The sequence below is a fragment of the Cupressus sempervirens genome, chromosome 8 (genome assembly GCF_028749045.1).
Source record: "Cupressus sempervirens isolate cs-2001-9-10 chromosome 8, ASM2874904v1, whole genome shotgun sequence".
In the NCBI taxonomy this organism is placed as follows: Eukaryota; Viridiplantae; Streptophyta; class Pinopsida; order Cupressales; family Cupressaceae; genus Cupressus; species Cupressus sempervirens.
Genome location: NC_143125.1, coordinates 330,121,882 through 330,139,420, shown reverse-complemented (window position 1 = coordinate 330,139,420; position 17,539 = coordinate 330,121,882). Strand labels below are relative to the sequence as shown.

At 33.8% G+C, this 17,539-nt stretch overlaps 1 protein-coding gene across 1 annotated transcript in view; it reads right to left on the bottom strand.

Annotated features, from left to right (window-relative positions):
- The window catches only part of LOC149542696 (uncharacterized), a 153,156-nt gene that overhangs the window by 56,741 nt on the left and 78,876 nt on the right, over positions 1–17,539 (bottom strand). The window contains exon 5 of the mRNA XM_089797575.1: positions 8,550–8,636. Coding sequence (XP_089653701.1) covers positions 8,550–8,636 — 87 coding nt within the window. The remainder of the gene's footprint in view (positions 1–8,549; positions 8,637–17,539) is intronic.

Here is a 17,539-nt window from a genome sequence, read left to right as displayed (position 1 = left end):
TTTGAATAGTCACGCTTCATGTAGAGTCATGAATCTACGTGGCTTGGGTCACGTAGAGTCATGACCCTAAATGAACGGTGACCCAAATAACACAAGCACCTTCCCTTGATGAGTGCAGGAGATATATTATGAAACATGATGACTATTAACACACGGCAGATTGAGTGCCAATACTAATACATACAGATTAAGTGCCCATGTCTAGAAACACACTCACTGTTAAAATGCCATATCTGGCCCTTTCTAATTTGAGTTTTATAGGCAAATTCATGTTCTTGGTTAGTTGATTTTGCAAACTTCGATAGTAGTGTTTTATTGCAAGAATACAGTCAAACTCTATAATTACAGCACCAAAGTGGCATTGGAGTTCTTATCAGATCAAAAAGTATTCTGGGTAGAACCATAGCAGGAACCCTAGAGTCCATTGAATGAACATAAAAATATGCTTTTCAGACTGCTATTCAATGTCTGATTCGATTTAAATAAAATTCCTAAACTGAGACAGAACTCCAGGCCTGAGAAGTCTTGCTAGGAAGATAGTGTCAAACAGAACGTTGTTGGGAATATTGGTGAATTTCTGGAACAGTATGAAAATCACAGGAGGAATGAAGTCGTTGGTTGCTCATTTCTGAAGGATTTGCAGCCTATTATAAACATGGAAATACCCAAACTATTATCGGTACCACTATGAGACCGTGTATGAATAAAACAAATTTGTCTCCACATGGTTTAAATCAGACAACAAACATGTGTGTCCTATACAAATTAATCCCTTCAAGCACGATGCATTGAGAGCTTTGTAGAAAGAGTGTTTGTGTGGAAAGGGTCCAGGTCAATGTGTATTACATGGGGAGAAACATCAACATAAGACTTGAATATATATATATGCATTTCATTGTGAAAAAATCACGTGGTTGTTTATTGTGTGATGCCGAGTGACGCCAAGAGTGTAGACAACAATCTCTTTACCCCATATACGAGAGTATCTGACTATGTTACCACAAGTTTCCAGGACGATGGGATGGGGGGATGGGGAAACAGATTTCCGGGACGATTTTTTTTTTTGCCGAAATAGGGGACGGCTTTATATATATCTGAATTTTAACTGAATTTTCAAATATATTCATCAATTCTACATTCATCACAGCAACATAGTTTAAAATTATCAATTTCATTCATCAAATAATGATTCATCAATGATCATAGAGCATAGCAATCAGCATCTAATCGAATCATCATAGAAAATTCTAAATAGCATCATTTTCAATCATCATTTAAATACTTAAAATACCATTAGTACATAATGAAATGAATCAAATAAGAGAATGAAAAACATCAACTCTCAATAAAATGGAAACATTGAATAGATAAAGACTCAAACTTTAAAGTTTTAAACTTTTGAAGTATCAACTATAGTGTATCAATGATCATATGATATTATAATGTCAAGACAAAACACTCCGAAGTCTAAAACATCAAAGTCAAAATGAAAACAAAAGATACTAAGGCAGCTGCCCTTAATCATCCATATCAAAGTCACTATCACTATCGTCCTGAGTTTCAAAATGAAAACAAAGCTACTATGATAGTTGCCCCTAATCATTCATTTTATAATATATTTTATAAAAAATTTGACTTCCACAAGTTTGGGCCCACAGATGACTGGAAAATCATTTTTTTAATGGCTTTTTTAAGTTTAATAAATTTTAATAGAAAACCTTTTATGCAGTCCCCGGGACGTTAGGAAACGGAAAAATAGTCCCTGAAACAGTCAAAGTGGTTCGGAAACTCATTGACCATTTCCAAAGTTCGGGGACGCGTTTCCTATTTTCTTCTCTAAGTGGGGACGTCTAGGAAACATCCCCTGCCGTCCCCCCGTCCCCGAAACCGTCCCCGTTTTCGAAACTTCAGGTTTAGGGGTGGAAATGCGTCCCCGAGTAACATAGGTATCTGATAAACTATTCACATCTCTAGGATACCAAGTTGTGTTTATGCAACCAATTCATCCACCATAGTTTATATTTTATCCATGACACTTTGTAATGGAGCCACCAATGTTTGTAAAGGAGTGATCGCAATTTGTAACAAGGATACCATGCCACCAAATGTGTTTTGTATAGTCACCAATGGTTGAGATATAGAATTCCCAATATCATGATGGGAATTAAGATATGTTTTCAACCTCTCGTGAGTTGATTATGACAATGGGTTATCTACCTTGGCACATGTTTCAAAAGTTGCATGTGATAATAGGATGATGTAACATTTTATTCTTGTTCTAAAAACTTATGTATCCAAACTTAATATGCGTCGACCAAGTCTTATGCATGATTTATTCTTTTGGATAGACTAGATTCTTTACTACATGAATTGAGCCTTGAGTGTTGTTAGCAATATTACTCCAATCAAATTTATCTGATAGCCATAATACAACAACCTCTGTAATCTACGATGACTTCACTATCATATAGTGAACTCTACCAGTTCCTTCTTATTGATTCCCATTCATATTATTTTACTTTCTTGTATGTAGATGATTGAAGGTTTTCCTCTTTGTCCAAATCAACTTCTCTGATGAGTTCAATTTACAGTCATTATTTTCTTCTTTAATAAGAAAAGTTCCAAATCAAGTCTGGATGAATAACAGACTATTTATCTTTATCTGGTATACAAACAGGTTCCCTATGATATTATGTCTGCGAAATTCTATATGATCCAATCTGAGAGTAGACAAAACCAAGATAATCTGTGATCAGTTCTCTTAATGGATATTTCTTCCCATGCATCCTTGCCATGAACTCAAATATGATTAAACAGACAAAGATACTCATTAGGTTCCATAATCTCTAGCTTCTCCAATAAAAAATAATAGTCTCTTAATCTGATTATTATATGGTTCAATTCACCTTTCCGGAAGTAATATCTTGCATCTGTATGCATTATAGAGAATGCTCTAGCCATGTGGAGGGTTTGACAAGCCTGATACGTTACCAATTTATTGATAGTCATTTTTTTTCCTACTTCTAATCTCCAAACAAAAGTTGCCATAGTCGTTTGGAAATATTGTGTGCATTTATTTCGAATTCATTATATCTCGTAGTCTTCGCATCATATATAAGGTCCATATATTCTTACTCCCACAATAATGATCGCTTCTACCAACTGACATGCAAGATTTGTCACTGATTGTGTATCCTACTCCCATCGATTATCCTCCTTGCTGACTGCGATCATCCCGACATTTTTAACCGTGCACTTGATCTGACTTGTTTTCGGATATTATTTTCCCTTTCATGTCTTTTTTGTTTTATTTTGTACATCCTCATTCTACCACAAATGACAATGTATTTGTGGTTTGTGTTAGTCTGCACAGTAAACATTCGATATATGTTGTGGTTTAAGTAGTGTTTCGTCCCCTGCTGCATGTGACCTTGTTCTGCCGGTGTTATTTTACCTCACCTTGTTATATTACAAACTGCTTGGATGAAAAAGCGCTGCCCCAACATACAGGTTGGTCTTTCGTACAAAGATCATTCTCATTTGTCTTTGGCCCGAGAATTACATATATGTCCACATTCCAATTGGGTGAATAAAGTAAGCAACTAAAAATTCAAATCCTGTGTCATCATTGAAATCGTAATCCTTTGCAATTTGGAACGTTGAAGAGTGCTTCTTCAGTGCACCGAATCTCCTACGGAAATATGCATTGGATGTTTCAACAAATAAGTGAGATAATGATATCTCCAAATTACGTACGATCATTGAATCAACAATGAGTCATCAGACCCAATTTCAGAGGCACATCACACTTAACAAAAAAGATGTTATTCAATCTTCCCACCGATTCAACATTACCAAAGAAGAACTAATTGGGAACTACATGAATCCTCGATCATGATGGGCACATTGAGATCACATGATCATCTGCTCAAATGGTATCGTTCTACTGTCTCAAGAAACCATCCAAATCAACCATATTATTAATTCAATCATCAAAACTACATTTGCAGTTTGGCTCTGATACCATGTTAAATATCATGGATCGGTTCTACAAATGTAATTATATTGCCATTGTTATAGATATGTTCCAAATGCAGATTTGGATCTCATATAAGTATGAGAGGAGGAGAGATGTCTCTTGAAGAGACATGTCTCCAAGGTTTAAACATCATTGGTTAGTATATTAATAAAATAACCATATGTATAATATATACATAATTATATATATTTATATATATATATATATATATATATATATATATATATAATGATGATTTACCATCAATAATGACACTCATAAACATATCAATCTGACTGTAACTACAAACTTAACAACTTCAACTGCTGGAATCATTTGTATTAGAACAATCAGCGTTGAAAATTATGCTACATTGGGATGCAAATCTTAATTCAATCTGGACACTGAGAATTATGCATTACATATCAGACATTCACCTTCACACGGCTGGAGTTTACAATATCACAGAAGGCATCTAACCATTGCCAATCAGCCTGTGCATTGGATGCCATTATAGGTGACTCGAATCACTGTGGCTTCATTGGCTCTCACTGTCGTTTGTGTTTCCTGTATTGGTGTAAGACTTTAGGACAGTCGCTGCTCTGTTTTAGTGACTGCAATCTGCATTTGGTGAGTGGAGATAGCCATTCAAGCTGGGGAATGAACTGCCATTTGCTATCTGGGGACTGCATTTCGGGGAAGCTGAACATGATTGGGTTCTTCTGCTACAAACATCCGCCAGCTTCTACACACAGGTTCCTTTCATATCATATATATATAATTTGCTGAGGATAGAGACAGTAATCTTTCCAGCTCTGAATCTTGGAGATTCATGATAAATTTGTATTGAGCAAGGGCTATTATTGATAGTGGGAAAATTGGTCGTGGTGTTCTATAATTAATCTGGTATTGTCATTTCATGCAAATTTCAGTATTGTTAGTTGTAAGCAGTTAACTGCATATTCTGGTATTGTGTTCAAAATGACCAAGCTTGCTTACGAAGTGTGTGACAAAACATCAAACAACTGATTAGTAAAGAAATTGGTGTTTGTCAAAGTTATAACCGGTTCGGGTTATTACATGGAGATATTCTACTTGGTAAAGATATAATCCTGACCCTAACTTGTTGAAGTTGTGATTCTAGGGTAAATCCAAAAGGGGACATTATAAAATGTGAACCTATGAATACTCATATTTTATTGCATTAAATTTTGTATCGAAGAGTGTTCCAAGACATAAAGATATGGAGGAAATGTCCCATGTTCCTTATCCAAATCTTGTTGGAATTCAAATGTATGCCATGGTCTGTAATGGACAAGCAACGCCCATGCAATAGGAATTTTTAACACTTACATGTCAGATCCAACGAATATGTAACTATTCTTAGAGGGTCTTTAGATATTTGCATGGGACTTTGGATTATGCTATCAAATAAACATGGAAAACTTGAAATGAATAGATCTGTAGATGTACAATACTTTATTCGTGCTGAATGGGATGGAAATATTGTTTCTCAAAAATCTACAAGTTATGTACAATTTTCTTGGGAAATAACCTGGACAATAACAATGAAACAAGCAATTGTCCCATAACAAACTATAGAAGCCAGTACATAGCAACCACTCATGCATGCAACAAAACTATGGTTTATACAGTTTATGTTCACATATTAGTTTCTTGCAAAAAGCCAATGCATGTACTGCAACAATCAAAGTGCAATCCATTCATGGAGAACCATGCTTATCATGCTCATATGAAGTATATGAATGTGCAATATCATTTTGTTATCAACATGGATGATGAAAAAGGTGCTGCCAAAGAACATTGATACCTTGAAGGATATTGTTGAATTACTCACAAGCTATAGTGCGAGAAACTAATGAGTACGAACACTGCAACATATCAATGCAAGATCCCCCTATAAAAAGCATTCAACAAGTGGGATATTCTTTGCAGATGTGTTCTATAAACTTACATCTCTGATGGAGTATACATCCTGCCACAACTAGTGGGGTTCAAGGTATCACCCAAATTAAAAGAATAGGGGGCCAATGCCCACCCCACCATGTTGGAATTTGGTGGTAACAATGGCAAGGGAGAAAATAAGGGCCTTTATAGCTGGTTTTTTGGCCCATGGTTTGAAGCCCATTTTTTTCTAAATCTGTTTCATAGTTTCCCATATTACTGTGTCTATGAGTACTCATGCGTGAATTAAAGCTTACCATAAGCATGAAATATCTTATTGTGTTGAGAAAGGTTGCCATGATATAATGAATATTGTTTTTCATTCGGACTTGTCCTAAGAGGATTTCCCAAGATAAACTATCTTGTTCCATTGTGATTACACCAATGTTTCTTTCTATTGGATTTATGATTCAGTTAATAATGCTTGTCCTGCACATGTCTATCATTATTATGTCTCTTCACATAACAATTTGTGATGACTTCAATAAAAAAAACTGGCAATGCATTTTTAATCAAAATTTTCTCATATTTATCAATATAAACTTCTTGTATAGATTTCATTCCTCATTAAAATCAAAATCCTTTTCAAACATGTAAAGTCGAGAAGTTATAGAAGTTGGACACCTTCAAACTGCCCACCTAATTACTAGGGGGTCACCCATCCCAACACCATTCCTGCTCAAGAACACTTAACCATGGAAGGTTCCCCATCGTCAATCCCACTTAGCTTGCTCCCCCATTTGTAAATCAGAAATTCCTTCACCAAATGTTGTGCCTTACAGACCAATCAATATGAAGCTTCCTAGCTCGTTCCACTATACATAAGAGGTGTTTTTGCAGTGCATCAAATTATGTGGTCAGAAATTTCAAGATTTAGCTACATGATTTCAAATCAATCTACAATGACTCATTCATGAGTAATATTTCACAAGAATCTACTTAAGCATGCTTGAGCCACAAACATAGTACTGAGATGGGTAGCCATGCAAAAGTCACAATGCTTCACTCCTATGAGAATAACTTAGTTACAATGAGAACTAAATAAACCACCCATTGTCATCATATATATTTTTCTGAGCCCCAACTCATGATATATGGATCAGTGTAGATTGGTATGAAACTATTTAGAGAAATACCAGAAAAGCATTACTTATAATTAATGCACTATAAAAAACCCACTTGTGTACACCGAATGAAATTGGAGGTTTTGCAAATGGGGCAACAAGATAAGTAGGCTTCATCATAGGGAGACTTCATAATCAAGCACATTTAATCCAATCTAATACATGGATTTTCTATTACTCCATCTGTGATCTTATTTCAAGAATAGAAAAATTAGTGATGTTTACACAATACTGCTATTACTCAAGAGTCAAAATTAAAACTGTTCTTAGAAGCTACTCAACGATGGTTGCAGCGATATGAGCACTCTATCGATATGATTTGACTCTACAGTTGGACTAGGTTCAACCCAAGAGTAGAAGGATCTAAGTACAATGGAGGGCACTACTCCCATGTGTGCAAATAGGAGACTATACATCATAAATAATACAGTTGTAAAACAGCTAAAGGGTGCAAAGCACAATTCACAAAATGTAATTCAATATATAGGCATAATGTACTGCCACAGCTTTGAAATACTATGAGTGACCTCAGATAGCTATCTAGTGACACTAGACTTCTGAAAATGATGCTGGCACTAAACTTTTACAATGAAAACATGCCTTTTTGGTATATAAACGACTAAAAGGCTTCAATGGTAGGAAATTAGTAAACTACCCATCTAGTGAAAATTTTGTTGACACCGCAATTAAGTTGTCTTTTGGTGCACCTATTGCTTACTGACAGATGTTTAAGAGAATTCACTGATAATATTGCCGAGACGAAAATTCTGACCGCCCTTCAGAGGGGAAGGTTTCAGAAGTATTTGAAGAATAGCAACATTAATTGCCATAATAAGTATTCTCAAACCTCCAGTCCATTTCAAGTCTTAACCAGCTCAAAGCTTGTGAATGTCTGACTGCATTAAAAGTCCTGAACATTGCTGGAAATCAAGAAGATAATCATAGGTAGGTTATCAATAGTGGGCCTATCTATAAGAATTCTTCACCTATGCTTTAGTGATACTAAACTATGGATTGTTAATCAAATTTCTGTCATCCATTTCTGTTAAAAAAACATCTAAAATTATATTACACAGTGATGAAAACTTTCTACAAAATCTAGGAGGGGAGGCTCTTCACAAAGATTCAGATGTCAATTGTAGTAACATTACGTCACTAACAGTAATTACTTGAGTACCCTTCCTCATATTGCCTTCAGATATTTTGGTAATCAAGTCCTCGAAAATTCTATCAGTGGGCATGGACAAAATGCTTCTAAATACTGCATGCTCATAAGCTGTTTCTAGAAAGATACAAAAACATGGAGAATAACAGCTTAATCAAGAAAAGTAATCAACAATCTGTAGCATCCCCTCTTTTCAAAAGAGAGGAATAGTTGAAACAGATTGCTTGCATCTATACTCTATGAGATAAAACTTGAAAATTGAAATTAAACGGAAGACCTTAAACCCTGATCTTTGAGTTGCTATAGCAACAGCTTGGAATTGTGGATAATCCTTCAATTTGGACTCTACATAAGACCTTCCAATCTGCATGCAGCAAAAAAACTGTTAATTAGAATACTTGATATTTCCTCAATAATTTTCACGATTCACAGTCTCTCCTTAAAGCTAAATAAAATTAATTCAGAAGCCATTCATGAAGCAATGGATGTTAATAACTTAATTCTGCCCTTTAGTCGCCTTCTATAAATATGGTCCACTGTAAAAAAATCTACTTTTTGAAAGCCGAAAACTAAATAGAATAATATAATCTGATCCCATTTAGCAGTCAAAATTAAACAGCTATCTAAATCCCTTCATCCTGATGATGATGGATCATGTGGTGTGATGTGAGATATTAATTGAAAAAATACTGTGCAGCTCTCTACATGTTAATTAGATGTTTTACATTTTTTTAATACTTTTATCACTATTCATAACACAGAGACAATATTTCTATGATGCATATTACCAAGCATAGATGTTTAGTCTGCACTGTATATAGATTAATTTACGTTCTAAGTCATTAACAAACTAGAAGTAGTATTTGCACCAAAAGAGGTGCAATAGTTATGCCGATAGTTAGATATATAGTTATACGTTAAATATTATATTAAAAAGTATAATTTTTTAGAAATGGTGATAACAATTTCAAAATGTCATAATAAACATAAATTGACAACTATCCATACATGAACTTTTGGAGTCTTCAAAATACATTTAACTCGTGAAGCTAAATGTATAGATTTGATCTTGACGGTGATGCCTTATGTATTAGGGTTAGACATTTCGAATAATTATAGTTGAGATTAGGTTTAGAGTTTCATTAAGATTAAGTTTAAAATTATGGTTAAAAATTGAATGGCGGACATTATTTAATTTTTATATAAAATACTTAATATTTAGATTAGTTTAAGAATAGAATTTCTATTTTTAATCTCATGTTAGGATTAACAAGACGGAAATTACATGCAAATATAAGCAATATTAGAAAATAATAAATCGCACAGAGAAGGACACAAGACACAAAGATTTAATGTGGTTCACCCAATCCCTAAGCTACTTCCACCAAACAGCAAGTCCAATATTTTTATTATCCAGTGATTACAACCTAACTACAATCTTCAATCCCTTATAGCTCAATACCACTGCAAGAAGCTACATTCTCATCGTACATTTTGAAATCCCTAAGCCTAAGCCATTTATACAAGCTTTTTTCCGCTTACAAAATTAGGGCTAGAATAAGTTGTCCAATAGAAAAAATAGGGCTTTTCCCCAAGACCCCACAAGGGGTGCCACCCCTTGACCCTGTCTTGGGGGCGTTGCCTCCAAACACCTACAATAAAATCTGAGTCTAATTAAGCTCCACACCACAACATCTCATTCACCAAATATATTATTAATTACCTAATATAAAAATTATGTACTGAAACTTATTTAAATACATCCTACCAACTCATATAAAGTTCTTTCTAACAATGTAGCTGCCAAATAAAGAAAAATTATAATATCAAATAATGTTTATGGTTTTATATTATATAAATTTTTAATTAATTTTAAAGATTAAATTTTGATTGAATTTTATTTGCTAATTTTTTAATAATATTTTATTTTATTTTAAATTTTGAAAGTTAAATATGATCAATTCATTTTTAAAAATTTATCTTTAGCTTGAAATCGACATTTCTTAATTTATTTAGAAATGATTTAAGAATATTTCAACAAACTTGTTACTTGTCTATTATGCTAAATAATTATTATATACAACTATTTTAGGTTTGAACTCACTATTAGAATTTTGAATTTAAATTTTAAAATTACAACGTTAATAAATAAATATTTATAATTAATTATTAATTTTATTTTTGATAAATTTTGATTTTATTTAAAATTAAATATGATTATTGATATTAAATAAATACATTAAGTTGGCAAATTCTTCCTCTTTTCTACTATATTTATATTTAATTGTTGATTTTATTTTAAATTAAAAACAATTATTTGATTGCAAATAAGTGCAATAAGTGGGCAAATTCTTGATTTTTTCTCATGCAAGCCTACAATTATTCATACACTTACAACTCTTTTCTTAAACATAGATTTTTATAATTTAGTTTTTTTACTATTATTTAAATATTTAACTTTTTCTTCTATATTCATTGATTAAGAATAATATTTTTTTCTAATTTATTTATAGTTCAAATAATTAGTTTAACATATAGCAATTTAAATTTAATATTTTCTAAGATAAATAAACATACATTTATTTTTGTGAATATAAACAAATTACCATATAATTACTTAAATATCTTCAAAGTTATAATATTTCATAAAAATTATATTTAATTATATATAAAGTATGATTATGCAATTTCATTTAATTTTGTTTACTTATCTAAGTAATTAGATCAAAATTACACATTTAAAAATAAAATAAAAAATGATAATTTTTTAATTAAAACAGTTAATCCCCAATGAAGTTCAGTCAATGCCAACAAGTTAATTCTAGATAAATCTATTTCAATTTTACACCACATCAATGGATATTCAATATAGTACCAATTCATAAAATTTGTGTATTACCCAGAAGAATCGCACAACAGCTGATGATTGAGTTCAAGACAAAATTTGGAAGCAATTTTGAAGACACCAGTTCAAATTCGATGTTTGAAAAATGAAAATGCACTCATCCCATTTTCACTAAACTTCATGCCCAATTGTCTCTGGCACAATATTTGCACCAATAATTTCATGTAGGTATTTGTCAGCAGCAGAAAACCTAAGGCACGGATGCACATATCACAATAAGGAGCAAATATATATATATATATATATATATTATAGAACAGCGACAGATCAGCAGGCAAGTGGACCACATTTAACGCATTGCCTGCGTTGCACGAAAACTTAGCTTCCTTAACTCTGGAAAATGAAATACATCACCCAAAACATTGGTTGGCAGTCCATCACAGTATTTATTCCAGAATAAGACCTGATACATTAAGCCGACTGTACATGTGGCGAGGCACTAGGGAGGCAACTTTTCACTTATGGCTCACTACAGAGAATGCCACGCCAGGGGTGAGACAGGTCCAGTCACATGGAGAGGCAGAGCTCTATGCCCATTTTCTGCTACTGTGCTTGTTTTAAATTTCTATTTTTTCGTTCACCGAAAAACAATTCCGTGTGAAACATTACAAATACTGGCCAAAGTCTGTTGTATAATAGCCTATCAGCTAATTAAATGACATTTCTAAAATTTCTGAAAAGCATGCAATCACAACTATAAATATCAACTATAAATGCAAGCTAATTGCCATAAATGCCCCATATTAAGTTATTATAACATTCCTGCAGTTTTCAACTTCATTTTTCTTAATGCTAGGAAATAAACATTTTCATTACCAGTAAAGATAATGTGCCATCACCATATGCACGTGACACTTTTGCACCATACACAATCTACAATGCTGAGTGTTCAGCAGACTCACCAAACCCCCAGGTGAGAGAACTCAGACAAGGCCAGGGTTGCCTCAGGACTGAACCTCAATTCTAGCATGTAAGGTTAGACTTACCCAGTCCTGACTATAAGACTTGGCTGTGAAACAATTGAAGACAATAGAAAAATAAAATAAAGAATAAAAATCCTGAAACCTAAAACATTAAAAGGACCTGCAACACTTCAACAAGCACAAGAGGCAAAAAAGTGCATTTAAGCGAAAATACAATCTATTCAAACAAAACCAGCAAATATATTGGCAAGTCTCACTGGGGGTTCTAGTACCACCTACAAAACCTACTTTTGAAAAGGAAAAAAAAAGAAAAATCATTTTGGGCCATGATGGATGGAGAATAAAAGCAATGTATCATCTCAAATGTTTTGTAGCATATATTGGCAAGACTCGAAGGCCCTTGACTCTAATAGGCCCTTTATCCCCATTCATCTACGTTTCCCATCTACCTCACTACTAGGGATTGCCAGTGCCACATCCAAAACCTCAACTCTACTTTTTAAAAGAAAAATATAAAAACCATTTTGGGTTATACTGGATAGAGAATAAAAGCTTTTTATCATCTCAAATGTTTTCCAGCTAATCCTAGGTTATTAAATTATAATAATACTTTTGGTTTGCCATGTCAATCCCAATCCTGAGTCATGCTACTATGGATTGTGATGCAGAGTCCTTTAAAGTTTATACCATAGTTATATGACTCTGTGTTGTGATTTTTGTTTTTGAAGCCATGGATATCACAATCCATGAGCCTTGTATAACTTGACCTTACTTGTTCTGGTTTTGATTAACAGGTTTAATTTGTAATTTTGTACATCCTGCCAAAAATAATTTGGGGTATCATAAATAAATAATAAAACTAAAGCATTAATCAGCTCCTCTAACATTTGCTAGCTATTATCTAATTAGTATAATAAATAAATAATAAAACTAGAAACAGCAATTGGCTCCCTTATCCTCTGCTAGCTATTTTGAACCCTCGAAAACCTCTAGTACCAAGGTGTGGCCTCCATTAAAGAATCCAATCTAATTTCTTTTAGTAAGAAAGGTTGCAGCCTTAGAGGAGTTCACGAAACCCTTAAAGAAATTAAATGTCACTAGTTCCATTCAGGTTCAGTGATATTCATCCATGACAAACCCACTAACATCTACACAAACCCTGATGTCCCCAAACAAATTGGCCCCAAATTTGAGTCAGGTCAAATTGCACTTGAATTTGGGCATAGCAAGGAACAAATCAGAAACCTCAAAGCAAAAGTTGAGAATATTTATCACCTAAACACCGGATCCCTGTATATAGGCCTGCATTCCCTGTGGGTCTTGATGTGGGGAATCTTGGCAGAACCCAAAGCTGTGGACACCCAAAAACGGGCCTCACATGCCATTTTTTATTTATTTTTAAATGTAAATACTAAAAAGCATCTAAGACCCTAATTTCGATCATAAAGCATGAATGTGGTCATTTGATGATCATTCATTCATCTCTCAAGCATTTTTCACCATTTTATCTTTGTGAGTTTTAGTTTCTGGATTCGATTGTGTAGTTTTTTATCATCAACGTTTCGGATCATACTACATGATCCATCATCAGGATGCCAGAGAACATGAAGAACAAAAAATAATAAGATGCAGATCTAGCAGACCCCTCTCTCTTGTTCCTTTTTAGGGGTCTGCTAGATCTGCATCTTATTATTTTTTGTTCTTCATGTTCTTTGGCATCCTGATGATGGATCATGTAGTATGATCTGAAACGTTGATGATAAAAAACTACACACAATCGAATCCAAAAACTAAAACTCATATTCATGGATTGTGGAAATCTCATAGATCTCATTTTATCTTTGTTCTACAGCTGTAACATTTTTCTCAAATGAAGTTGAAGTGGAACAAAATGTTGACCTTGATTCCTATAATGATAATGAAGATGAATTTGGAAATTAAATATGGCTTGTAATTCAAACTTTCATTGTCTAATGATATTTTGAAACTTATGCAAAGTATGAATATGATATACGAGGCATTATATTTATAATTTTATTGGCAAAGATGGATTTATAAGTATCACACATCTAACTTCTTATTATTATATATTTGAAGTTTTGAACCAATGAGTGAGTATCATGCTTCTAACTTCTTATTGCTATATGTTTGACGGTTTGAAGTTTGAACCAACGATGAAAGAACATTGAATGTGTTACATGTACAAATCTATAAATGTACACACATACATATATTATTATATACCCATGGTACCGGAACCTTCCCAAATTTTTTTTTTTTGCCAAATCTGAGCCTGAGTCTGTATCAGAACCAGCACTGACAGCTAAGATTTTATTTAAATAACTTTAGTTGAGAAACAATAGTTAAAGAATATAAAGTCATCATTGAGGTAGAAAAAGAATTGCGAATTATAACTTAAAAGCAACTTTAAATATATTTCTCATGATGACTTCATAGTTTATTTAAATTTTATAAATTTCAATTTGTAGAGGTGACAAAAATTTATAAGGATAAATATTATAAGGTCACTTTATAAAAGTGATTTAATGATTTATTTTAAGGTAGGAATTAAAAAGTACCCATTTAAGGTTTTATGAGAAAAAATATAAGGTGTTTGGAGCTCATTTGCTATGGAGGGAAAAGTATTATGAATCGTAATTTAAAAGCTATTTTTAAATATATTTCTCTGGATGAATTTATAGTTGATTTTAATAAATTTGTAAAGGTGACATAAATTTTCAAGGATAAATATTCTTAGGCCACTTTATAAAAGTGCTAAGTGGTTCATTTTTTAGGCAGGAGTTAAGAAGAACCTTTGGGGAGGTTTTATGAGAAAAAATTAAAGGTGTTTTGGAAGCTCATTTGCATAAACTTGGTACTATTTTCTTTGTGGAGACTTGAAGCTTTAAGTGGGAGCAAACCCAAGGACATAAATTTTAAGGGAACTGATTTCTGTGCTGAGACATTTACCCTAGCTGAGTTCTAGGTGGAATCACATAGGTTTCATGCAAGCAACAAACAATTGAAGATTGAATTTTTTGCAGACAAACGATAAATTATTAATTCTCTTTGAATTTACATACGAAGGGTGTATTCTGAGGGCTTTTGTTCTCAATGCCTTAAATTTGGAAATCTCAAATGATTGAATTGGGATGCAAAACTTGAAGGAATGTTCCTGATTGTATATTGCTGACCATCTGAACGAATTCTTAGGAAAGTATGGGAATGAATGCTTGTTCAGCCCTAGTGGACAGCCTAGTATAATTATTTAGAGAAGAATAGGAAGCTGTGTGTGAAGGTTTATGTAATTCACATCATTCCTTGGGGACAGCGTGGGGTTTTTTGGGACATTGACAGTTTTGGAGGGAACATATGACAATCGCAAGACAGTGATCCATTTTCAGGTTATACTAGTTGGACTTTAATGACCATTGTTCGTTCATGCACACAAATTACATTATAGCTGTCTAGGGTTTGACATGGATTGTTGAAAAGATTTATTTTCAGGTATGCTATATTACCAGCGTAGTATCATGATGTTATATAAGGAACTTTTTATGCGTTGAACATTATATCAGGAGACTCCAAGGAATGTTAATCAACAACCAGTTCCTATTTGAGGTTGGCAAATTGCTCTTCCTGTCATGTATATGCATAATAATATCTTATCAGCCACTGAAAGTGTGAATGCAAAGTGTATGTCAAAATGTTAATGATTGTTCCCAGCATCCCTCACGAGGTTCATGACATGGCTTAACCACCTCCTTTCTCTTCTGTAAGTCTAGTGCTTGTATCGAGCATTAACAGGTCAATCTTTTGGTGCAATGGCAACCCTCGCGATAAAAAGTGGTATCAAAGCTTGGTCACAGATTGGAATCACACAGGCCACTGAGAGTGACACTGGGAGGGGTTGTTGGCAATGGGCCAGAGTCCCTCGCAGCGTTCTTGACATGGCTTAACCGCCTCTTGTGTCTTCTATAAGTCTAGTAGTTGTATCGGGCATTAAGAGGTTGATCTTTTGGTGCAACAGCAACCCTAGCGGTTAACAATAGACTATATATATAAGTATGTTGACTTTGTGCTGACAATTCTTTTGGTCAATGATTCTTGAAGGTGTTCTAAAGCCCTACCTCTACTAGATCCGATTCAATGACACTCTGTAACTCAACAGCATACCACACACTATCCTTTGGCTTGATCTCACTCAATATTGTAACTTCCTCTGCGATCGCAACCTCTCCAACTTTGCATTCCACTTGCAACCAACCAATCATGCCATTCATTCTTTAAATGGGATTTGTTGACTGGTCTATGATTTTCGTATTGTTTGAGGAGATATCCTTGTGAATTCAATTAAGAATGCCAATAGTTTATGATGAAATTTTGATTTAGATTCTAGAACCTTGCTAGCAGAAGCTCACAGTTTTTACCTAAAAATACCTCATCTAATTGGATACAAATTAATTAACGAAATGTGAGGAAATTAAAAAATTTGAAATGTTATAATTGAGCAAAAATTTGTCAGAGTTATTACATGGATGGATTAGCATATATCATCAATAGCTAGGTGTGTTGCTAGTGGTCAAAAATTAGTTACAGAGATGACCAAGGTTGTTGCTGATGGCAAGGAATTTCGAAATGTGTAAGCAGTATCACGTGGATTGTTGATACATTTTAGGAGTACGGATTGGATGCGGCTTGAAGTTGTATTTTCATGATGCACGTATCCCATGTTGTTGCAGGCTTGCAGGTTGATTTCAACAGATTATATGAGCTAGGAAATTTACTTTCAATATTTCTGTGAACTGGTTGTTGATCTGATATGGATTTTGTTCTTGTACAAGTATCCTTCTCTTTTTTTGTAATAGTGTTCTAAGTCACTGACTATGATAAGTGCCCATGGCTGATTTAATCTGAATTATCACATGTTTTATGCCTGTTAGCCTGAATTATGAATTGTGTTGATAAATAAACATGCAAAAAGATGTCATGCTGGTCGGAGGGTTATGGTCTCTACCTTGCTACAGAGGGCATTCTCCATTGGTCAAGGTGATTCTAGGGCATCAATCCTTGGTGTTTGGGTTCAGTTTTCTTAGGTAAACATGGTACTGCAAATTAGTAGAAATATTGAATGCAGAATTTGCTTCATGGTATAAGTGTTGTCGCTTGTGTCTGGTGTTTGCAGGTAATAGTTTTTCCATATGCGCTTCTGAGGTGAGATTTGCCAGCCTAGAAGTGCCGCAATTGATTATCAATGTAGGAAGTTGTAAAATATGTCAAGGTGCATTGAGATAAACATATGGATTCAACATATGGATTACATTTCTACGAATGTGGATGTCTATATTATGCTACATCCTTTATACATCTGATTACATAGAAGAATGCATTTGTTTAATCATAGAGCCAAGCTTATGGTTCTAAACACAAGTCTGGTTC